General features: G+C 39.6%; 1 protein-coding gene across 6 annotated transcripts in view; it reads left to right on the top strand.

Moving 5' to 3' along the window:
* The window catches only part of LOC122686751 (ATP-binding cassette sub-family C member 4-like), a 2,082,459-nt gene that overhangs the window by 708,853 nt on the left and 1,348,544 nt on the right, over positions 1–25,062 (top strand). For 4 of the 6 annotated variants that reach the window (XM_043891989.1, XM_043891991.1, XM_043891990.1 and 1 more), the window contains 5 exons: positions 722–832; positions 1,880–1,980; positions 3,057–3,248; positions 10,694–10,849; positions 23,098–23,187. The exons of the other annotated variants lie outside the window; for them this stretch is intronic. In XM_043891989.1, the coding sequence (XP_043747924.1) occupies positions 722–832; positions 1,880–1,980; positions 3,057–3,248; positions 10,694–10,849; positions 23,098–23,187 (650 nt within the window). The remainder of the gene's footprint in view (positions 1–721; positions 833–1,879; positions 1,981–3,056; positions 3,249–10,693; positions 10,850–23,097; positions 23,188–25,062) is intronic. 6 annotated transcript variants of the gene reach the window in all.

The raw sequence follows: 25,062 nt of genomic DNA, 5'->3' as shown, positions 1-25,062 counted from the left end.
CAGTGGTTTGCCAAACTCTCAACTTTTTCAGAGTGTGTAGGGTGGCAAACATGATTGAGGAAAATGATTTCCTGATTTTCTGCTCACTTGATGTGTATTATTCTGTGTATCAGCAAATAAATTTTTCTAGGTAGAAATTTCAGAATTTCTTCTAAGTCTATAAAATTTTGACCTATTTTGCTAACCTTTATTGAATTTTGAAGATAAAAGGGCATTTTGAAAGCCACATGCAGACCCTATTAGCTGATGGTCATTTAAACACTGGTTTCTGAAAGTAGACACATGCAGGGCCCTGTAGTGAGGGCAGAAGGTGCTGGAATCAGAGTGTGAGCTGTGCTCTCTGCTGTCTGAGAGCTGGGAGCAGTTGGCCCTGTGAGAGGATGATCTTAACGCTGAGGCCCAGCCCTGCAGGAAACCCACCAAGGAAACCATTTTTCCATCTTCTTCCTTATGATTATATTTCTGTCTATAACCTGTGGGTTGAATTTTTCGGTGCATGCTTTCCACAAAGCCCCTGGACTGATTCCTGTGTGTCCCATACATTGTCTTGTGTCAGAACCTAGCTCTCTGGAATCTTCAGGCTCCTTGGGTGTGTAACTTTGCTGTCTTACCTTGTGTAAAATCTTCTGTGGCTCAACTGAGAAAATGCTCTCCCTCATGAGAAGCAGCTAATGTGGTTTTTCTTTTTACATATTACACTTATTATGGTTCACAAATCCAGAGGCTTGGTTCCTGCTTTTGACGATGTCCCGATGGCTTGCTGTGTATCTAGATGTTACCTGTGCTATCTTTGTCACTGTTGTTGCCTTTGGGGCCCTGATTCTGGCGGAAAGTAAGTACAGATGTGAATGACTATTTGCAGTATGCTTATAGTTTATAACTTCATCTGCAGTTATTAAGCTCTTAGCACCTTGCCTAATATATACGGTTTGGTTCTAATAAATTGTATTAAAGTCTTTGGAGCATGTGATTCCACAGTGTTGTCCATAAGAAGTCATTTGCGTCTTGATGAGCCCTTCTATTTTTTTTATCTTTCTATGGATGGATTGAGGTCTATGCAACTGTAGCAAGCTGACCTTCTGAACATTCTAGGTAGTGTCCCATAATTGGGAGGAGAGAACCAAGTGTACCATTAAGCTTTTTGTTCAGCTTAGAGTTTAGGTTTTAGTGTTAGGTTACTCAGATCTCTTGGTTGTAGGGACCTAGTGCACAAGGGTGAGAACTATCTCTGTAGCAAAGAACAATATTCTCACTGTTGTGATGGTACCGGATGAGCAGGTGTTGGCATGTATGGCATGAATTCACCATCCCTAACTATTCCATAGTAACACCATTGAATCTCTATTTTTATTTTGCCACATATTGGCTTACAGGATTTTAGTCCCCTAATGAGGAATTGAACTGTGGTCATGGCAGTCAAAGTATTGAGTCCTAACCACTGGATTGTCAAGGAAATCCCTGAATCTTTGATATGGAACAATGAGAGTAGTATTTTAGATTTAAAAGCGCTGGCTCTTAAAAGCCATTGCTTTGTTTTTGTGGTTTCACATGCAGCTGCATTGGGACATAAAAAGTGAAAATACATAATGACTTTTGAAACCATAATGACCAAAGTCTGGATGATATAATCCTCACCTATATAATACTGTCAAGTGTATGTCAGTCAGTCCTATTGGAATTAATAAACTCATCTAATAGTCTTTGAATTCATAGTGGGTCTTTATCACTGTATCATGGTCTCTATCAACAGATGGTAAAAGTGTGAATACTATCATTATATGCAAACAATTTAAATAAAGGACTCTTCTTTGTAAAGTGACAGAAAGAGTTGAGTGAGGGGTTGAGAATGAGATTGACTTGATTCTTTTTCCTCATTTAGCCTTGACTCCTGGGCGGGTTGGCCTGGTCCTGTCTCTCACCCTCACGCTCATGGAGATGTTCCAGTGGTGCGTCAGGCAAAGCACCGAAGTGGAGAATATGGTGATGTTTATCTTAACGTTCTTATCCTTTTTAAGTTGCCTTGCCATTAAATGACATAAAAGCAGTTCTTATGTAAAATAGTAAAACTTTTTTTAAAATCATGATTAACAAAGTTTCTTACATCCTCCTCAATCTACTAAAGTTAATGTCAAATAAAATATATACATCTTTTTTCTCAGTCTGATGTGTGCCATGTCAGAAGCTTTTATATTCATTACAAACTATCTTCAAGTATAATACATGTCTCCGTAAGAGGGAGGTTCTGAAATCGCAGAAGGATATAAACTTATTTCTTAGCAGCTTGTTTATTTGTTTGTTAATGGGTAATTCCTCATTTTTGGTAAAAGAACTCAGTGTTTTGGGGTTAATTTATTTAATTAGCAGGTTCCTCTGTCCCCCATTTTAGCATTTATTCTTCTGCTTGTTGAACACCTGAATTTGCTGGTGTTCCTTCTTTCTAGTAGGATAAGCTCCCTGTCAGAAAGTGCTCTCAAAGGTATGGAGGTATTGTTGTTTAGGAGGCCTTAGTCAACGTGTAAACTCTAATCTCTTTTGAATATTTGTAACTTCTCCTAAAAGGGGAAGGGCAATAAAAACAAAATCTTTCCATTTTGTTCCTCTAAAAGAGTAGACAGTGACTAATTATTAAAATGAGATTTGATGACCATCCTGTTCTGCTCATCAATAACACGTGGCCCTTCTGTAGCCACACATTACTGATTGGTGTCCACAGATATTCTTTTCTTTGACAAAATTCTCTTGTATTTTATTCAGGCATGAAAAGTGGATCAATAATATCTTAGCATTCAATTCTCTAATTCTTTTAGTTTTAGTATAATGTTGAAGGAAGTAGCTGTAAGTGAAAGTATTACAAGTTGTTGAACAAGTTTGCAAATCATCTAAGACCTCATCAAACTCCTACCTCACCTTTTGTGGACGCTAAAGACCTGAGATCTTCTGAATCACAGAAAAGCTAATATAAAGATATAAAAGCAGAAGGTTACATTTACACTCTCTGAACATCCATAAGCTACACCCTCCTTTCCTAACTCCTGTGATGTCTTAATGTGTTTCAGATGATTTCAGCAGAAAGGGGGATTGAATGTACAGAGCAGGAGAAAGAAGCGCCCTGGGAATACAAGTTTCGACCACCACCAGACTGGCCTGATAGAGGAGTGATTTACTTTTACAATGTGAACTTTAGGTACAGCTTAGATGGGCCTTTGGTATTGAAGGACATGGATCCACACATACTCTCAGGAGAAAAGGTTTGTTTAAGCCTTTTGCCTCTTTAAAATCCAGCTAAAGATTTAGTGCATATCTGCTATTGGCTTTCTTGTCAGTGAGTCAAGAGGATTCCCTTGGATGCAGATTAGATCAACGACACTATATGTGAATCTTTCTTGGAAACTGACCATGGAATGGGGATCCCAGCATTTCTTTCCCTGTGTTGTGAGCTCACTCATGGTGGTTGGAGGGCCCTGAGCTCCAGCGTTTGATCTTAACCTGAGCCAGGACACTATATGTGACACCTGAGTATTCATACGAAGTCTAGGAAGTTAGCCCTGGCTCCCTGTCTCTAACTCTCCAATATCTCCCCCACCTTTCCTCCTTTCCATCTTTTCTTCTTTGTATTTCTGCGATCTCCTCCTCCCATGGTGCCCTCTGGTTGCAGCCTCCTTCTCTATTCCTTAGCCCTTCCCGTAGGCTTGTCCTTCACCCCCCTACACTGAACTACCATCCCCCTCCCTGCTCCCCACAGACTGCCTTTTTTTTTTTTTAGCACAGATCTGATCCTCACTGGCCTGGGGGATCTCCTGCTGGAACCAGAGCACAGCCTAAATCCATTCCAACAGGGACTGTGGGACAAGCTTATAGCAACCGAAGAAGAGCCTGAATCATGATTCAGTCAGGGATGTGGAACCAGAGACCCCAGGTGGCGACGGGGCCCAGAGACTCACTCAAAGTGGATGCGATTTAACCTGTAAACATTTATGATCGTATCTATCAAAATCCTCAGATATGCAGATAATAGCACTCAATGAGCAGAAAGCAAAGTGGAATTAAAGAGCCTCTTGATGAGGGTAAAAGAGGAGAATGAAAAAGCTGGCTTAAAACTCAACATTCAAAAAGCTAAGATCATGGCATCTGGTCCCAACACTTCATGGCAAATACATGGGGAAACAATGGAAACAATGACAGACTTTATTTTCTTGGGCTCCAAAATCACTTCAGATGGTGACTGCAGCCATGAAGTTAAAAAAAGAAAAAACATTTTACAGGCACAGAGAGGATGCTGGGGACTGCTGGCTGAGAGAGTGAGTGAGTAACACACAGGTGTGAACAGCCAGTAACCAAGACATACACACAAGACAACCGAGTAAACAACAGATTCAGTTCAGTTCAGTCGCATCTGACTGTTTGTGACCCCATGAACTGCAGCACGCCAGGCCTCCCTGTCCATCACTAACTCCTGGAGTCTACCCAAACTCATGTCCATTGAGTCAGTGATGCCATCCAACCATCTCATCCTCTGTCGTCCCCTTCTCCTCCTGCCCTCAATCTTTGCCAGCATTAGGGTCTTTTCAAATGAGTCAGCTCTTCGCATCAGGTGGCCAAAGTATTACATTTAAATAAGCACTCTTTAAAACTCCACCACAGACACACCTAGGGAACTATAGCCATGATATAATGAAAATGAAAGAATAAATATTCAACTCAATGCCTGAATGCTACCCAGGAAGCAGTTCAAGTTAGTCACTGAGTAAAATTATTTCTAGTTTCACTGTAGGTCAGAAAGAAGGTGAGGACTGCTGTGTCTGGAAGACATTAACCACAGCTCTTGACGCAACCCTATCCCTGAGAGTGCTGTAGGCAAATCAGTGCTTGCTTACTCATAGCTCTGTGTCCATCAGATTTCACCTTGTCAATATAATTCTGTTAATTTTTGCATCTTAAATTTCTTCCAAATCCATAAAATATGAATTATCTAAGAAACTTTGTAGTACAGCTTAGGAACATAACAGTTTTGTATTCTTCCATCTTAACCCCCCCAAATCATAGGACTATCTGAGATTTTAAAATGTTTGAGGGAATATTTAATTTGGAGACTGACTTAATAAATATGACAGTTTGACTTTTGATCTGTGTCTTGGTCCACTCACGATCACCATTATCTTCACTTCTGTGTTGGGAGATGATACCTAGGCACTGTGTTCTTGAAATGATTTCACTCCACCTGTGCACACCCCAGGTTTCCTTTCTTGTTCACCTGTCTCCAACTCTGTCACCCCAGGACACCCCTTTGGTTTTGGCTTTGATCGAGAGAGGCTGCTGCAGAGGAGGGCAGGACATGGGAGTGGGCCAGTCCAGCAGAAGGGAGGCTCTATTCTCTTTCCATCATGTCCTCTGCCGTCCTGATTCCTGGAAGTAGAGATAATAGGAAAGTGTACTTGGCACTATGCTGGTTTCTAATTCATGGAAGAAATACCAAGTAAAAATAAAGATCCAGAATGAGGTAATGCAACCCTAGGCTTCCTGGGTAGATTCTGAACATGGGCTGCATTTCTCATTTAGATGATTTTTTGTTGATTTGATTATTTTAGAGAATCTTGGGCAATTTTAGAGCATTTCCCAGCTCCATAGGTAGATTGATTTTGGTTTGCTATTTTTTTCTTGCTCAGAGCTATTACTTGATTTTTACAGATGCATGCTAGACCTTGCTATAATGTGCAAAAATATTGATTTCCTACATTTTCCCCTTTTTTTACATAATATTTTCTCAGCAATCTCTCCTCTCAGTCCCAGCTTATCCCACTTCCCCTCCAAGTTTCCTAATTCCTGCGGTTCAGACTGTGGTGCCAGGGCCAGCAGCACTTGCATCTCCTAGATCTTCTTATGCAGAATCTCAGGCTCACCCAGATCTCTTTTTCAGCATTGCATTTGAATAAGACCTTCCGATAAAGTCCTTTATCTCCCATGGGCAGTTTTTGATGACAGATAACCTGTGATTTTTTTAGAAATACCCTTTGACAGTTTGAAATTGAATTCATAAATCACCCAAATACCTGTTGTGTCTGAGCATGAGGCTCTGGAATGATCCACAGTACTTAGCACCCTATATATTTATTTACTTTCATATTCAGCAAATTGCACCTTTACCTTATAATCCAATTCTGTGTGATCCCACTGCATTTCTTTGCATCCTTTCCATGGAGTCTGTCTTCACCACGGCAGTTTTCATCCTGCTCCCACCTTCCTCATACCAGCCTCCTGCAGGGACTGGAGGGATTTCCCACAGGCTCAGCCCTGCCTGAACCTGGTATCAGAGACAGCCCCGCACAGCAGTGTATGTGCGTCTCTTTCACCACCTGATGGGATCCAAAATTAGTCCTGCTCCCCGAGCAGGGCATGAGGTCTGTTTGGCCTGTTGCCCAGGCACCGTGTGCCTCACTCAGCTGCAGGTTTCTCTCTTAGCCCAGCTGTGGGTGCCAGTTCTTCCCACTGACAGCCAGCCCACCTGACCTCAGGCACACTCTTTGCTCAGCAATGTTAACCTTCTTGTCCCACCCACCACATTATATGCATCCGTGTTCATGTTATGCTTCAACTCTCCCGTCATAAGATCTCTATGGTAGGCCTGTTCCTTTAACTGCAGCTATACCTCTCCCCTCTTTCTCTGTTCTAGCTACACAGAGGGACATGATAAGGTGTCAGGCCATCCAGGTGATAAGAAAACCATTAGCGGATGGAAAAGAGACCAACATATATGGACTTGAGTCCTATCTTATGACTTATAGGCTCTGTTATTTCAGGCAGACTTAGTTGCCGACACTTCAGGCATGGCCTTAGTTGCCAGGCCACTCAGACTGTCATGAGTTTGAGCAAACTCCAGGAGTTGGTGATGGGAAGCCTGGAACGCTACAGTCCGTGGGGTCACAAATAGTTGGACATGCCTGAGCGACTGAACTTACTGACTGAAGTAATCTTATGTGGTCTTCCCAGGTGGCTCAGTGGTAAAGAATCCATCTGCAATGCAGGACACACGTGATAGTCTATGGGTCAGAAAGATCTCCTGGAGAAGGAAATGGCTACCCATTTGGATATTCTTGCCTGGGAAATCCCATGGACAGAGGAGCCTGGCGGGCTATAGCCCATGGGGTCACAATAGAGTCTGACACGATTTAGCAACTAATTGTTTATGACAACAAAATAATTAAGGAAAGAGTTTATCCTGTTTTTCAAAAGTAGCACAGTTGGCATTCAGGTACTGAATGTGGCCCTTAAAATGAGGGACTGAGTCATGAAGCATTGCAGGGGAAGAATCTTCAGGGCTTGGCACCACACTGGACTTGGGGAAAACTGGAAGCAAGGTGGACATGTTGAGCCTATGAGCCGGGAAAGAAGTAATGAGATTAGCATGGGGAAGTCAGAGGAAGCGGCTGTTTTGTGTGGGCCCCTGGGTGTTGATCATGTTAGGTTTGGATCTAGGGACAAAATGTCTAACAAGTTGATGTAGCCATCAGAAACCAACACCTCCCTGGTCTGGGGAAACAGCAAGGGGCCATCACAAAGCAGCTAAAATAAGAATGTCTCCGTGTGTCTTTTTGTTAGGAATGCAAACTTATTCATGCTGGTGACACTCTGCATGGGCAATTGGTGAAACACACTGAAGATCTGGGAAAGACTTCAGACTATAGTTTTGATGACAGAGTGGTAGAAATGGCCAGAGCCAGGTTTTCTTTGAGCTGCCTTTTCTTTATCCTCCTCACTGGGATTTGGAGCTCACAGTCCCGTTGTTGTGAGAAGCCTGTGGTGCCCCTGAGAATCTTGGCCATTTACCAAAAGTCTACAAATGTTCCAGTTTGCACAGGTGAATCAATTTCAGTAGAACTGAGAGTACGGAAACATACATTCTCATAGACAAAGTTCTCACCTGTGTCCTGATTTGTGTTGATTTACATATGAGAACAGCAGAAATACAGGCATACCTGGTTTTGATTGTGCTTCACAGATAGTGCTTTTTTTGTTGTTGTTTTTTACAAATTGAACATTTATGGCAACCCTGCATCAAGGAAGTGGATCAGCACCATTTATCCTGCAGCGTTTGCTCAGCTTGTATCTCTGTCACATTTTGGTGATTCTTGCAATATTTCAAACTTTTTAATTATTGTTTTTGTTGTGGTGATCTGAAATCAGTGTTCTTTAATGTTACTGTAATCTGATAAAGGCTCAGATAATGGTTAGTGCTTTTATAACAATAAAGTATTTAAAAATTAAGGTATGTACATTGTAGACATAATGTAGACTATAATGTAGTGTCAATATAACTTTTATGTGTACAGAGAAACAAAAAATTTTGTATGATTTGCTTTACATTGTGATATTTACATTATTGAGGTGATCTAGAACCAACTCTTGAATATCTTTGAGGTCTGTCTGTAAATAGAGCACATGAGTTTTATGTATATATGTATAGACACAAACACATACATCTATACATACCCTAGACTTGCCTATATACAGAGACTGGTCTATCTATATTACATAAATTAGGGTTTAATATAAAGTTCAAAGGAGAAGGCAATGGCAACCCCCTTCAGTTCTCTTGCCTGGAAAATCCCATGGACAGAGGAGCCTGGTAGGCTGCAGTCCATGGGGCGCTAAGAGTCGGACACGACTGAGCGACTTCACTTTCACTTTTCACTTTCATGCATTGGAGAAGGAAATGGCAACCCACTCCAATGTTCTTGCCTGGAGAATCCCAGGGATGGGGGAGCCTGGTGGGCTGCCGTCTATGGGGTCGCACAGAGTCAGACATGACTGAAGCAACTTAGCAGCAGCAGCATAAGGTACAAAATGGCTACATAGATAATAAAATTAGGTAAGCCCTGTTTTCTTACATTTAACCTCTATAATGATAAATTACTTTTTGAAATGCCATGATTGATTTTACAGATTAAGATTTGACACTTTGGAGCTATTCAAATGAGAAAATATGAAAAGTTCTGAGCATGGGCATTCTGATTACAGTGCTCAGAAAAATTTAGTTCTCTGTTCAAATCCAAGAGTTTTAAAAATTTACTGAATTAACTGACAAATGACAAATGATTAAAAACATCTTACACCCCTCATCAATTCCAAATCCCTAAGTAGAGATGAAATCATCTCTTGGGAAGCTCCAAATTTGCAGTTGAGCAAGCTCATTGAGCTCATTAGTTAGGAAAATAAAAAGGCCAGTTTCTGCATACATATTGAATTCACACATCTAAAAAGCCAGTTTTTACAGTATAGTTTTATTCCCCACCAACATTTTACCTTCATTATACAGATTCTTTAATCTTATTGTTAGTACACTTAATTTTTTTCTACTTTAAAAAAAAACTTTTAATTTTATATTATAGTTGATTAACAATGGTATGTTCATTTAAGATGTACAGCAGAGTGATTCTGCTATATGTATACATGTGTATATTCTTTTTCAAATGCTTTTCCATTTAGATTATTACATAGCATTGAGCAGAGTTTCCTGTGCTATAAAGTAGGCCCTTGCTCGTTATCCATTTTAAATATAGCAGTGTGTACATGTCCATCCCAAATTCCCTATCTCCGTTTTGGTTTTAATAACTAGACTGACACTTGACATGTGTCTTTCCGGGTTCAATTTTAAGTATTAATTTGTTATAAAATGCCTTTTGAACTGCTCAGTTGAAAGGCCTTATTTAAATAGCAAACATTGTTTGTGTTGTTGTTGACTCATTATGTGTATTGTCTACTGGGCACTGTCTTTTAAGACACTGAGAACTGCATTTTACAATTTTAAGATGTTTCCTTTCAAGATAGTATATAATTAAAATATTTAACATAAGGAAGTGATTTAATTTCTCTACCAAAGAATAATTCCTCTTAAATAACAGATCCCTGAAAAAGTGAGTATTTGGTTATGTATCACATTTCTGACTAGACTTGACATCTCTGTAAAATTACTCACATAATTCTAAAAGTCAAAATACCCAGACAGGACTCTATGGGAGAAGGCAAAGGTGGGATGATCTGAGAGAACAGCATCAAAACCTGTATATTATCAAGTATGAAACAGATCACCAGTCCAGGTTGGATGCATGAGACAAGTGCTCAGGGCTGGTGCACTGGGATGACCCAGAGGGATGTGATGGGGAGGGAGGTGGGAGGAGGGTTCAGGATGAGGAACACATGTAAGTCCATGGCTGATTCATGCCAATGTATGGCAAAAACCACTACAATATTGTAAAGTAATTAGCCTCCAACTAATAAAATAATTGGGGAAAAAGAATACTCAGACAGGTAGGGATAAAGCTAATTTATAAGCTGCCTTCTTATGGACCACGTAGAAGACAGCTGGATTTTCACTGCTAGTGTATTGATTCTGTTAATTTTAACTTGTGACCATGGGGTCCCAATCAGGGGACAGTTGTCAGTGACTGAAATTTTTGGTTGTCATAGTTTGTGGGGTGCTTCTGGTATCTAGGGGGTAGAGTCCATGGCTACTGCTAACCCTCCAGAAATATACAGGGTAGTCCCCCATCCCCTCAACAAAATGTTAACAGTGCCATGTTTGAGAAACTTAGAGACTACTCTTTATCTAGAACTTTTAAAATTCATCTTCAGCAATCAGATTTTCTCCTAGGTTGGTTGCATATTGTTAATTCTTAATCCTTCCTGGATCTCTTCACAGGTTGGCATCGTGGGAAGAACGGGAGCTGGAAAGAGTTCTCTCATTGCTGCCCTTCTTAGATTATCAGAGCCTGAAGGCAGAATTTGGATTGATGACATCAGGACAACTCAAATTGGACTTCACGATTTAAGGAAGAAGATATCAGTTGCACCTCAGGTATGCACATCAGAGTATTCTCACATGTTCTTTTTATAAGGCACCTAAGTCAGACTTTATTTTTTTGGGCTCCAAAATCACTGCAGATGGTGACTGCAGCCATTAAATTAAAAGACGCTTACTCCTTGGAAGGAAAGTTATGACCAACCTAGATAGCATATTAAAAAGCAGAGACATTACTTTGCCAAGAAAGGTCTGTCTGGTCAAGGCTATGGTTTTTCCAGTGGTCATGTATGGATGTGAGAGTTGGACTGTGAGGAAAGCTGAGCACCAAAAAATTTTGAACTTTTTGAACTATGGTGTTGGAGAAGACTCTTGAGAGTCCCTTGGCCTGCAAGGAGATCCAACCAGTCCATCCTAAAGGAGATCAGTCCTGGGTGTTCATTGGAAGGACTGATGATGAAGCTGAAACTCCAATACTTTGGCCACCTCATGCGAAGAGTTGACTCATTGGAAAAGACCCTGATGCTGGGAGGGATTGGGGGCAGGAGGAGAAGGGGACGACAGAGGATGAGATGGCTGGATGGCATCACCGACTCGATGGACATGAGTTTGAGTAAACTCCGGGAGTTTGTGATGGACAGGGAGGCCTGGTGTGCTGCGATTCATGGGGTCGCAAAGAGTCAGATACGACTGAGCAACTGAACTGAACTGAACTGAAGTTTAATTGCTTTTAATTTGATTTTTTCTTTCAAATTGCATGAAAGGCTGGATCCTTTTTCTCCCAAAAGAGAATAGTTTTAGCAGCAGATATTTTCAACAGACATTTTTTCAGATACTAGACTTTGTTTGTTCGTTCATTTGTTTCCTTTGTCTGCATGTCATTTAATAACTGACCCAGACAGATTTATGGACTCAGACTTCTTCAGGTGTCACGATTTTGTCTATTGATAACCACATAATTCTGAAACAAAATGATAACTGGTTTGTGCAGTACTGGAGAGGTTCCTATAGGGAAATCTGAATTTTGTGTTTTAATGATGGAATTTTGTTGTAGGAAATAAAACCACCTTTTCAAGGGTGATTATCTTCCTGGAGGACTTTCTGTGAAACTGTGGGGCTTTGATAATTACAGGGTGTATAGATGCTTTGGGGAGAGTTTTAGAATTCAGCTCTTAGTAAATTATTTTAACCAGGGAGGCAGTACAGAGTAATGGGGACCAACAAGGGACTTGGAAATCCATTTTTGTGCACCTCAGTTTTTTCTCACAAGGCAGCTAACAGTCCAACTCCTTGAGCTGTTATGAGGGCTAAATGGGTCAGTACATGTGCAGTGTTTCCTGTAAACCCCATACATGGTTGTTGTGATGGTGAAGCTTTGAATTGATCATCTCTTCCTGGGCTCTGATTCTATTTTTGTTGTTGTTGTTGTTGTTCTAATTCTTTGTTTTTGTTTGTTTTGTATGGGTTATTTTTGTTCGTCATGTTAGAGAAGTATGACTTTTAGGGAGTGTTTTAGAGACTGGATTATATAAACATGCATAGTAGAAACTCCTGAAGTTAAAAATAGGATTATCATCAGTTCAGGTCAATACAGTTGCTCAGTCATGTCCAACTCTTTGCAACCCCATGGACTGCAGCACGCCAGGCTTCCCTGTCCATCACAAACACCCAGAGCTTGCTCAAACTCATGTCCATTGAGTCAGTGATCCCATACAACCATCTTATCCTCTGTTGTCCCCTTCTCCTCTGCCTTCAATCTTTACCAGCATCAGGGTCTTTTCCAATGAGTCAGCTCCTCGCATCAGGTGGCCAAGGTATTGGAGTTTCAGCTTCAGCATCAGTCCTGCCAATGAATATTCAGGACTGATTTCCTTTAGGGTTGATGGGTTTGATCTCCTTGCCGTCCAAGAAACTCTCAAGAGTCTTCACCAACACCCCAGTTCAAAAGCATCAGTTCTTTGGTGCTCAGCTTTCTTTATAGTCCAGCTCTCACATCCATACATAACTACTGGAAAAACCATAGCTTTGATGAGATGGACCTTTGTTGTGAAAGTAATGTGTCTGCTTTTTAATATGCTGTCAAGTTTGGTCATAGCTTTTCTTTCAAGGAGAAGTGTCTTTTAATTTCATGGTGACAGTCACCATCTGCCGTGATTGTGGAGCCCAAGAAAATAAAGTCTCTCACTGTTCCCGTTGTTTCTCCTGTCTATTTGCCATGAAGTGATGGGACGTATGCCATGATCTTCAGTTTTTGAATGTTGAGTTTTAAGCTGGCTTTTTCACTTTCCACTTTCACTTTCATCAAGAGGCTTTTTAGCTCCTCTTGGCTTTCTACCCTAAGGGTAGTATCACTGCATATTTGAGGTTATTGATATTTCTCCCGGAAATCTTGATTCCAGGTTGTGCTTCATCCAGCCTTGCTTTTCTCATGATGTACTCTACATATAAGTTAAATAAGCAGGGTGACACTATACAGCCTTGACATACTCCTTTCCCAATTTGGAACCAGAATTATACAATGCTCCAATTCTGTTTTAGGGTATAAACCCCAAATATTGAAAGCAGGGTCTTGAGGAGATCTCTGTATATGTGTGCTCATAGCAGCATTTTTCACAGTAGCAAAAACTTGGGGACACCTAAGGGTACATTGACAGATGACTGGGTAAACAAAATATGGTACATATACATACAATGGAATTTAATTCAGCCTTAGAAAGGAAGCCAATTCTGACACGTACTACAACACAGATGAATCTTGAGGAAACTATGTTAAGTGAAATCAGCCAGTCACAAATTATAATTGCTATATAATTTTTTTATATAATAATTCCATTATTACTTCATAATGGAGTTCATGGAGACAGGAAATAGAGTGTTGGTTGCCAGGATTTGCAGGGAGGGGAGAGAGGGGACATGTTTAATGGCTAGAGTTTCACTTGTGCAAGATGAAAGGAGTGTGGCTAGATGGTGGTGATGGTTGTACAATAATGGGAATGTATTTAATACCACTGAAATGTACACTTAAAAGTTGTTACAAAGGTAAATTTTATGTGTTGTTGTTGAGTCACTAAGTCACATCTGACTTTTTGCACAACAAGTATTATAGCCTACCAGGCTCCTCTGTCTATGGGATTTTCCAATCAAGAATACTAGAGTGGGTTGCCATTTCCTTCTCCAGGGGATCTTGGCCCCGGGATTGAACCCACATCTCCTACATTGGCAGGCTGATTCTTTACTGCTGCACCATTCTATTTTATCACAGTTTAAAAACAATTTTTAAAAGATATTCCTTTCAGGAAAAATGGGAAGAAATTTTCAGCACCTGTAACCCCTGTATTTAAAGATTTACTCTGCCCATTAGATTCATGACACAGTGATTGCAGTAGAAAGCAGAGGAGTTTAGATTGCAAGTTTTAAGTTTTGATTGTACCAATCTCTGAATCAAATGAGGCTAGTTAACAGAAATAGTGGGTGTGTCTGTCCTTATGTCCTTGGATGAAAGAACCTAGAAATGTGCCCTGTGTTATTTTTAATACCTCTTAGTAAAACAAGGTTGTATGCTTTGTACATAAGAGAACTTTATGAATGAAGAAAAACACTGGATGATTCTTGGCTTTGCTGATGATGTTTGGAAGCACATCGGAGCGAAGATGAAACATCCCTCGACATCACCAGATTTTGGTTCTGTTCCATCAGTCTCCACCCTATATCATGCTCTGTGTACACACTCCAGAGGAGAATATGACTACAAAGTAGTGCTAAACTTTGTATTCAGGTAGATAATGATCACAACCATTATAACTACAAAACTTTTATTATTCTACTTTATATGCCTTTGTCTCCAAGGCACAGTGTTGGATGATTAAAGAGAGAGTATCTGGAGAGACCCTGTAATGTGCAAAGGTCTCAGGAAATCATACAGAAGGCAGACGGGGACAGAATATTTAAGAATTTAGACCAAATGTCAACATGATCCACATTTTTATTCCTGCTCTGCCTCATACAACTGTGGGGAATTGATGAAGTCACTCGGCTTCCAAACTTTATACTTGTTCTTAAACTAGATCTAGGAATTATTGCTGCACAGATGTGTTGTCAAGATGTAGCTGTGTGAGAAAATGTTTATGTCACATGTCTGGTTCTTGAGAATTCTCAATCAGTAGTAGTTATCATTATCCTTAAGGATTGGGGCACTGGCCTTTCAGGGATTATTTCTAATTCAATAGAAAGAGTAACACATTCTGGAATAACTTTGCTTTTTAATTTCTTTTTTTTTATTTTAAAAAATCTATTATTTTAATTGGAGGCTTTACAATATTGTGGTTGTTTTTGCCATACATTGACATAAATCAGCCACAGATGTACATGTGTCCCCCATCTATTTATGTTTTTAGGTGATTTTTAAAAATATTTATTGGTTATAAACCAAATTATTTATATAAATGTAAGGAATAATTCAAAAAGCAAAAGCCAGTAAAACACCCTCCCCCAACCTGACACACACATGCATATACAAATACACACACAATAGGAGATTTTGGGAAAAGTAAAACAGAAAAATGTGTCTAAGGTCTTTTCTATGAGGAACAGAAGGAGAGAGTATCATTTTTTTGGTGTGTTTTTGATTTCTGGTTCCCCTCCTACCAGCTTCTTTCCTGACCACCACCCTGTACACACTCTTACTTTCCCTACCCCAGAGACCTCTGGCCTTTTTCTCAGCCCTCCCACATTCTTGACTATTGTCTTCCTCTCCTTGAGGACAGGGCCTGTGTCTCTCATTTCTGCTGCTCCAGTGCTTGTTGCAGGCTCTGACAAGTTACACAGGTATTAGTAATAGTTCCAAAGATTTGTGGAATCCTTAACAGGTTTTAGCTTTTTTCCCTACCATCTTCTACTTAATCCTCACAATTATCTTGTTATCCTTATCTGACAGATTTAAAAGCCAAGACATGTGAGCTTAGCACATCCCTGGTGGTTCCCCAATAAAGAATCTGCCTGCCAATGCAGGAGACACAGGTTTGATCCTTGGATTGGGAAGATTCCCTGGTGAAGGGAATGGCAACCCCCTCCAGTATTCTTGCCTGGGAAATCCCATGGACAGAGGAGCCTGGTGGCTACAGTCCATGGGGCTGCAAAAGAGTCAGACCCAATTTAGAGATTAAACAACAACAACAGCTGTGAGCTTAACCCACTGCCCGGGTAAGCAGCAAGCAGTGAAGTCAGGATTTGAATTTTGTGTATGTCTGTATTTATTTTTTTAAACTGAACATAGTTGTTTTATAGTGTTTAAGAAAGTGATTCAATTATATCTATGTATATATGTGTGTGTATATATATATATATAAATCACATCTCTTCATCAATTAATCTGTCAGTTGACATTTAGGTTGCTTTCATGTCTTATAAGTAGTGCTGCTGTGAACATTGGGGTGCATGTGTCTTTTTGAATTAGTTTTTGTCTTTCCTGGATACATGGCCAGGAGTGGGATTGCTGGATAATACGGTAACTCATTCTTGTTTGTTTTTTTTTTTTTTTTCCAAGAAACTTCCATACTGTTTTCCATAATAGCTACACCAATTAACATTCCCAGTTTACCAACAGTGTATGAGGGTCCCCTTTTCTCCATACCTTCTTCAATATTTACTTTTTATAGGCTTTTTAATGATGGCCATTCTGACTGATGTGAGGCAATACCTCATTGTAGTTTGGGTTTCTATTTCTCTAATAATTAGTGATATTGAGCAACTTTTTGTGTGCCACTTGGCCATCTGTATTTCCTCTTTGGAAAAATGTCTGCTTAGGTCTTCTGCCTGTTTTTGTTTGGAATTGTTTGTTTGTTTTTATATTGAGTTGTATAAGCAGTTATATATACAGAAATCTGTTGCATTTCTATACATTAATAATAAGAAATCAGAAAGGGAAATTAAGGGAAATATCCATTTATCATTGCATCAAAAAAAAAAAAAAGAAACCTAGGAATAAACTAATTAAGGAGGCCAAAGAAAACTATAAGACATTGATTAAAGAAATTTAAGACAACGTGAATAGATGGAAAAATACACCATGTTCTTAGATTGGAAGAATCAATATTGTTGAAATGACCATATTACCCAAGGCAGTCTACAAATTGAGTGCAATTCCTATCAAATTAACAATACATGTTTCATAGAATAAGAACAAAAAATTAAAATTTGTATGGAAACAGAGAAAACTTTGAGTACTAGAAACACTCCTTAGAAAGAAGAATGGACTTGGAGGAATCACACGCTGTGACTTCAGACCATAATACAAATGCTACATCAATGAAAACAGTATGATAATGGCATAGAAATCAGACATATAGATGAGTGAAACAGGATAGAAAGTTCAGAAATAAACCCACACACTTATGGTCAGTTCATCTAAGACAAAGAAGGTAAGACTATACAATATAATGGAGAAGGAAATGGCAACCCACTCCGGTACTCTTGCCTGGAAAATCCCATGAACGGAGGATCCTGGTATGCTATAGTCCATGGGGTCGCAAAGAGTTGGATATGACTGAGCAGCTTCACTACTACTACTATACAATATAATGGGGAAAAGACAGTCAGTCTCTAATAAGTGATGCTGGGAAATCTGGACATAAAATGTAGAAGAATGAAATTAGAACATTCTCTAATACCACATACAAAAATAAACTTAAAATGAATTATAAACCTAAATGTAAGACCAGGTACTTTAAAATCCTAGAGGAAACCATAGGCAGAATACTATCTGACATAAATCACAGCAATATTTTCTTGATTCCATCACCTACAGTAAACGAAACAAAAGCAAAAATAGACAAATGAGACCTAGTTAAATGTAAAAGCTTTTGCACAGCAAAGTGAAAGTGAAAGTGAAGTCGCTCAGTCGTGTCTGACTCTTTGTGACCCCATGGACTGTAGCTTAACAGTCTCCTCAGTCCGTGGGATTTTGCAGGCAAGAATACTGGAGTGGGTTGCCATTTCCTTCTCCAGGGGATCTTCCCGACCCAGGGATCGCAACTGGGTCTCCTGGATTGTAGGCAGACGCTTTACTGTCTGAGGGAAACCATAAACAAAACAAAAAGACAACCTATGGAATGGCAGAAAATACTTATAAAAGCTGTGACCAACAAATAATCAATTTCCAAAATATATAAGCAGGATTCAAATTTAAGGAGATTCCCAACTCCAGAACCTGAGCAGGTAGCTATTCTGTTAGTGACTTCAACATTGCTGTGACTGTGATCCACAGTAGAACTGCTTTGTATTATGATTTCATGTTTATGCAAACATCTTTCTCTCTTTCTCACACACACAATAAACAGTGAAACAATATTACTCTTGCACTGTGCTCCAGTATTTTCTATTATATAAGTTCTATTTTAGTTCATACAAAAGACAAAGGGATAGTCACAAGCCCAAAATTCATATCATGAGCCATTGGCTGCACCTGCAGTTTGACAAATGGCTCCTTACTCTCATCTTGTAGGGCTGGGCTCCTGGTCCATGTTAGCATCACTTTATGAGCTTCGTTGTTTCAGGTTCTCATAGCAGGACCTATTTTCCAGTAATGGAATTAGGACTTGGGGAGATTTGTAACTTACTCTGAATCAAATATCTATTAAGCAGTAGAATCAGAACTTAGAACTGTCTTTTTTAAAAAAATAAATGCTTGTTGAACTGACTGATATTCTCATTGGGTATTTTCCCATTTTTTGCTACCATCCCACTCAAAATGATTCCCTAAGCCACAACAAAAGTGAATAAGTATAGAGCAAAGCTGGAAGATACTACTTCTAATCTTATGTCCCTTATTTGAACAGTATGACTTTAGAAATGGTTTATTCACATATACATCATGGGCTAATAAATGTCAGGAAAAGATACTCAAAATCTCACTCCTCCCCAGCCAAGAGCCCTTTCTCTTTATAATGTCTAGCTGACTGTGGAGGTGGAGAAGGTCTGTTGGTTTGGTTATTTGAAGCTACTTTCTAAGTACAAAGAGCTTACATCTCTTTTCTCCTGAAATGAATAGGAAGCAGTCTCAACACCCTGATTTAGGCAACCTGGGAAGCTGAGAGCAGACTCTTCGGAGGGGAAGCCCAGTGCTGTTTCTTTGAGTTGCCCCACTTGGGTGAGCCAGGCCTGCATTGTCCTTCCTGCTCCCTGTGATCCTGGGTGAGCTTCTGGGGTGCCCTCTTTCCCCGAGGCTCACCCCTATCAGTGTTGACCCCACCATAAGCAGGTCAGAATTGGGGGAGATGTCACAGCATCAAGGACCTGCATAGGAGGCAGAGGAATGATGATATAGACCATCAGTCCTAGAGCCCTGAGGGGACTTTCAGAGACAAATACTGTGTTCTCAGGAAAGTACTCCTCAGATTGTGTTTACAGTTTCAGAAATAAGCAAAAATGAAACCGCTTCCTAAATAATTTCCTAAAACAGAACAGGTTGCTAAAGTGTATGCATCAGTTGTGCTCATAGCCTAAGGTATTTAGTTAAGTATGTTCCCAAGAAAAAATACCGAGGGGAGATTATATTCAGTGATTAGCTGCTTATCTAAAGGAAAGGAAAAGAAAGTGAAGTCGCTCAGTCATGTCTAACTCTTTGCAACCCCATGGACTGTAGCCTGCCAGGCTCTTCTGTCCATGGGATTTTTCCACGCAAGAGTACTGGAGTGGGTTGCCATGCCCTTCTCCAAGGGATCTTCCTGACCCAGGGATCGAACCCGAGTCTCCCACATTGCAGGCAGACACTTTAGTCTGAGCCACCAGGGAAGTGTAGGATGTGGAAAATGGATTTCAGAACCTCTTCAGATGATTCTCTGCATCAAGAGCCCCTTATGCTGTTGTCACAAAGGAAGTGTTTTCAGTTGAAGAGGGATTCCATGCACATTCAGTATTTATGTTTGGTACTGCAAGTGTTGGCACAGATCAGCAGCCATTATCTTTATCATGATGAATCAAATTCAGTTTTTATATTTAATAGTTATTTTTTTAAATGAAAGCAAAAGTTGGGTATTTTTTAAATAGCCCATTCTGCTCTTTTCGTATTTCTAGTCCCTGAGTTTTCTTCAGTAGGTTGAAGAATGTGAACCAGTGCTGGCTCTCTGACTTCTTCCTGATTTCCTGGTTTTCTTTCCCTCTTTACTTAATGAGAAAAAAACCGAAAGAGAAATAGTCTTCTTTACTAAACTCTGTTCTTCCATTTAATACTGCTAAATAAGCATTTATAATTCTCAACATACCCTTTTAGATTGATTGGTATAGACTTGAGTGGGGACCCTTATTACAATGGGTAATGCTTAGTTTCTGCTTTTTGTGTGACACTAGAACTGGACATGGAACAACAGGCTGGTTCCAAATAGGAAAAGGAGTACGTCAAGGCTGTATATTGTCACCCTGCTTGTTTAACTCATATGCAGAGTACATCATGAGGAGTGCTGGGCTGGAAGAAGCACAAGCTGGAATCAAGATTGCCGGGAGAAATATCAATAATCTCAGATATGCAGATGACACCACCCTTATGGCAGAAAGTGAAGAGGGACTAAAAAGCCTCTTGATGAAAGTGAAAGAGGAGAGTGAAAAAGTTGACTTAAAGCTCAACATTCAGAAAGCTAAGATCATGGCATCTGGTCCCATCACTTCATGGGAAATAGATGGGCAAACACAGTGGAAGCAGTGTCAGAGTTTATTTTTTGGGCTCCAAAATCACTGCAGATGGTGATTGCATCCATGAGAAAAAAGATGTTTACTCCTTGGAATTAAAGTTATGACCAACCTAGATAGCATATTAAAAAGCAGAGACATTACTTTGCCAACAAAGGTCCATCTAGTCAAGGCTATGATTTTTCCAGTGGTCATGTATGGATGTGAGAGTTGGACTGTGAAGAAAGCTGAGTGCCAAAGAATTGATGCTTTTGAAGTGTGGTGTTGGAGAAGACTCTTGAGAGTCCCTTGGACTGCACGGAGATCCAACCAGTCCATCCTAAAGGAGATCAGTCCTGGGTGTTCATTGGAAGGACTGATGTGAAGCTGAAACTCCAATACTTTGGCCACCTCATGTGAAGAGTTGACTCATTGGAAAAGACCCTGATGCTGGGAGGGATTGGGGGCAAGAGGAGAAGGGGACGGCAGAGGATGAGATGACTGGATGGCCTCACCGACTCGATGGGCATGAATTTGAGTAAACTTCGGGAGTTGGTGATGGACAGGGAGGCCTGGCGTGCTGTGATTCATGGGGTCACAGAGTCGGACACGACTGAGCAACTGAACTGAACTGAACAGCAGTGGTTTGGCGGTAATTAATGGAACCTCCTTAAGGCCTACATAGTGTCTGAGGACTCTGATTAAAGCTCAGTCTGAAGCAGCTGCAAGCATTGGTCAGGGGCTCAGAAGTGAGCGACTTCACTTTCCTTCCTCTTTCTGCAAAGAATCCTGCTTTAGTCCCTCAATCTCTGGAATCTTACAGAGAATAAAAAGTTTTTCTAAAAATCTGAACTAGAATGATGATTATTCCCTGACAAGAAACTCTTATCATTGCTTAGATGGTTGTTTAGCCTTTGATCCTAAATTCTGGAGTTTTAAAGGAGATCTTAAATGTGGCTTTCAGGATTTTTCAGTTCAATTCAGTAATTGTTTTGAAACATCATATGACTAGTGATTTTCAGTGCTTTGGAGGCATATGGACTGCTTGCTCAACAATGTGCAAATGAAGCTCCCTTTAAATGTCTTTTTAATTTTGGATTTTACTTAGGGGTACATGTTTTTTTGATCGCATGCCATGTGTTTTCTTCATCCATTTCTCTCTTACCAGACTTAAAACCAAGACAGTAGAGAAAGACGATGTGGGAGGCTGAGTGTCATTCTTCTTCATGGAGAGAAGAAATATCTGTATTCATTTTTCTTAGGCTTTTGTGAAATGAGGAGGAACAGAACAACCCCAATGCCAGGCAGGATTTGAACATGGTGATTCTGACCAGTTCCGGGCACTTGTGGAAGAGTCAGATCTCCTCTTGTTCCCACATATGTTCATCCCCTTGTTTTGCCCTCTTCATTGAAAGGAGCCAACTGGGCTCTTCTCTGCTGCTCATATTCTCTGTCCTGGCTTACTGGAGCCTTCCAGAAGAAACTTAAATGGCCTGCATGAGCTTATATACAAGATTCTCTCTTGAAACCCAGAAAGAAAGAAAAGAAAGAAAATGAAGTTCAGTTGTGTCTGACTCTTTGCAACCCCATGGACTGTAGCCCACTAGGCTCCTCCGTCCATGGGATTTTGCAGGCAAGAGTACTGGACTGTAGCCCACCAGGCTCCTCTATCCATGGGATTTTCCAGGCAAGAATACTGGAGTGGGTTGCTATTTACTTCTTCGGGGTCTTCCCAACCCAGGGATCAAACCCAGGTCTCCCGCATTACAGGCAGATTCTACTGTCTGAGCCACCAGAGGAGGCATATATTTCCAGAGTAATTTACCTGTGGCTCATCCTGATACAGATGAATAGGAGGAACTATTTAAATTAAAATAATGTTATTATGACACAGGTCACAATGGGTTTCACGTCATCCTGGACTTGCAGTTAATAACGAGGTTCTGGGAGGCAGGTCATCCTGACACACAGGTGAGAGAATGTGGGGACCAGCTGGTTTAGGATCAGAGGTGATCTCTCCTTGGACAGAGGAGCCACAGGCCCCAGGAGCTGACGTTCTCTTTGCATGTGTGGGGATGTTCCATTCACACATATGGAGACAGTCCACCTCCTAGAAGACTGTTTGACCAGCATAGAAAATAGTCTATTTTATTCTTCAGTGCAAATGTGAAAAAGTTTAACAATTTTGCTTTGAGGCACAAAACTCAGCTAATCATGGTCTTGGTATTTCCCAGTATCACACCAGGATTGACAATTAATTTATGTAGATCTTGATGTAAAGTTTCTCATGTAATTATATCCTCAGTTTGTATGTGTGTGTAAGCATATATTTATTACCAGAATGGCAATTTTAAAAAAAATAAAGTCTTCCTTTCTCTTCTTCAGTTTTTTTTTTCCTTAAGATTAAAATGCTTCTTCAACACTTTCTTCTGTTAGTGTTTAAAAGTTCAGAGGATATTTTGTAGCACACTTTGTACAATGGAAAATTATTTTAGAGATACTAAACATGTTGTAAACATACATTTGCAACTTTAATATTAATAATTGCAGTGAATTTTGATATTTTGTATTTTCATTCTTTTCTATAAACATTGGTTTAAAATAAAAAGAGATTATGGTAATAATGTTCACTATCTTGTGATATTTAGGAACCTGTTTTATTCACTGGAACAGTGAGGAAAAATCTGGATCCCTTTAATGAGCATTCGGAGAAGGAACTGTGGAATGCCTTAGAAGAGGTAATTTATGTAATGTAATTAACTTGTTATCATCAGTATCTGTGTGTGTACATTAATAGCGTTGCATGTAATTAAGGGAAGCTTACCATTTTAACTAACTTTGTTTTCTTTCTAGGAGAACAGTGATGAGATGGGTACACTTAAAATGTGTGTATTGATAATGAAAACCAACAATATAATTCCTCACATTTTCATTTTAACTTTTTCTATAGAACCCCAAATAACTAAAAACATTATTCTGTCCTTAGCAGAGCATTAAACTAAACATTAAAACTATGGGATCAAATTCTATTAGTGACCTAAAAAACTAGTTACCCTCCAATGTTCATTTTATTCCTCTGGCTTTAGGGGATATCTAGGTGGAGACAATAGTTTTTCATTATTAACTGAAAGGTAAACAAGATCATACCAATAACATGCTATGAAGTTTCAAAAGAAAGTGTTTATAAAAGTAAATTATATAGTTGAAATGTGATGATGATTACTTATGGATGATTATATCATTTTATGCTGCAGCATGAATGCAGGTAAAAGAACCCTGGAGCTCTGGCTCGGTTTTTACATGGAGAGGCTCATTTCTAGAGGATTACTTCATTGAATTTCCTCACCCTTGCATGAAAAAATTTTGACTATTAAGTTGTTGGTTTGTATATTTTAATACTAATTATGTTGTGAATTAGCCCTAGTTTTACAAATTGATTCTACTGATGGCAGAAATTTCAGACTTCTAAACCATAGACAGACTTCTAATCTCTCATAGGACCTAGCTCAGTCTTTTGCTTTTAAAAAGTAGCACTTAATAAATAGGTACTAATATTTGGTTGATCACTTCATTTCAGAGAAATATGGCTTATTTCTTTAAAAAATTTTGTTCTATACAAATCCAGCATTGATAGCATCTCTGTTAGGACACAAGTGTGTCTCATCACATAGGAAACCAAGATACAGAAATCTGGGCATCAGCACCTGTGTATCAGGAACACGTGGTTCAGTCCTGGCTGTGGGACAGCTCACATGTCCATTTCCTGGGGCCTTGTATTAGGTAAACTTCCTTTACTGCTGGCCCTGCTCTAGTAAAAGCTCTTCCCCATCTGTTGACTGCATTTCCCTGTCTCCTTCCAGCCCACACCAGCCTTTCCCTTTGGGAAGTAAGAAGATTCCACAAATTGTGGGAACCATCTGACATCTGTGTTAACCTCCTGTGAGAGGCGTTGGCACCTGCTAGATACACTACACAGTGGGTTACTTTAAAAATGATAATGATGATAGAAATAGGGTACTTTATAAGTTCAATTTATTATTTTTCAACTTTGCTATATTCTCTTATTTTTCCAACCTTAAAAATGATCTGAAGTAGTCTATATTGAGATGCATAGTTTTGAATACTATTATTTGCTCCATTTTCCTTAAATTATACCTTTTTATGTGCTTTCCACAGTTTACAGTGTGATGTTGTGATATTCTGGAGCCAGTTAATTGTTATAAGATTATAATATTTTTACACATAATAATAGTGTTATATGCAAACTGTCCAAATGGATTTATTTTCTAATTTATAGGAACAGATATGTCACAAGATGAGATTCAATTCTGCCTTCACACAGCTGACAAATATCTCTGAGAGCTTCATAGACAGGCATCGTTTCAGATTCTGGGTCTATCACAGTCATCAAGAGGCACAATCTCTATCCTTTTCAAGGACATTCTCTTGCATAATCTAACATAATTATCTTGGTTAAGAAATAAAATAGTAATATTACACTATCATCTAATGTGTTCAGATTCTCCAGTTGTAACTTCTAGTTATTATTGTCTACTGCCTCTGTTGCCCTTTTCTTCCATTCTAATACTTTATACCTTGATTTTATGATTACA

This window comes from Cervus elaphus, chromosome 30 (assembly GCF_910594005.1).
Source record: "Cervus elaphus chromosome 30, mCerEla1.1, whole genome shotgun sequence".
NCBI classification, from domain to species: domain Eukaryota; kingdom Metazoa; phylum Chordata; class Mammalia; order Artiodactyla; family Cervidae; genus Cervus; species Cervus elaphus.
This window is presented reverse-complemented; position numbering and strand designations above follow the sequence as displayed.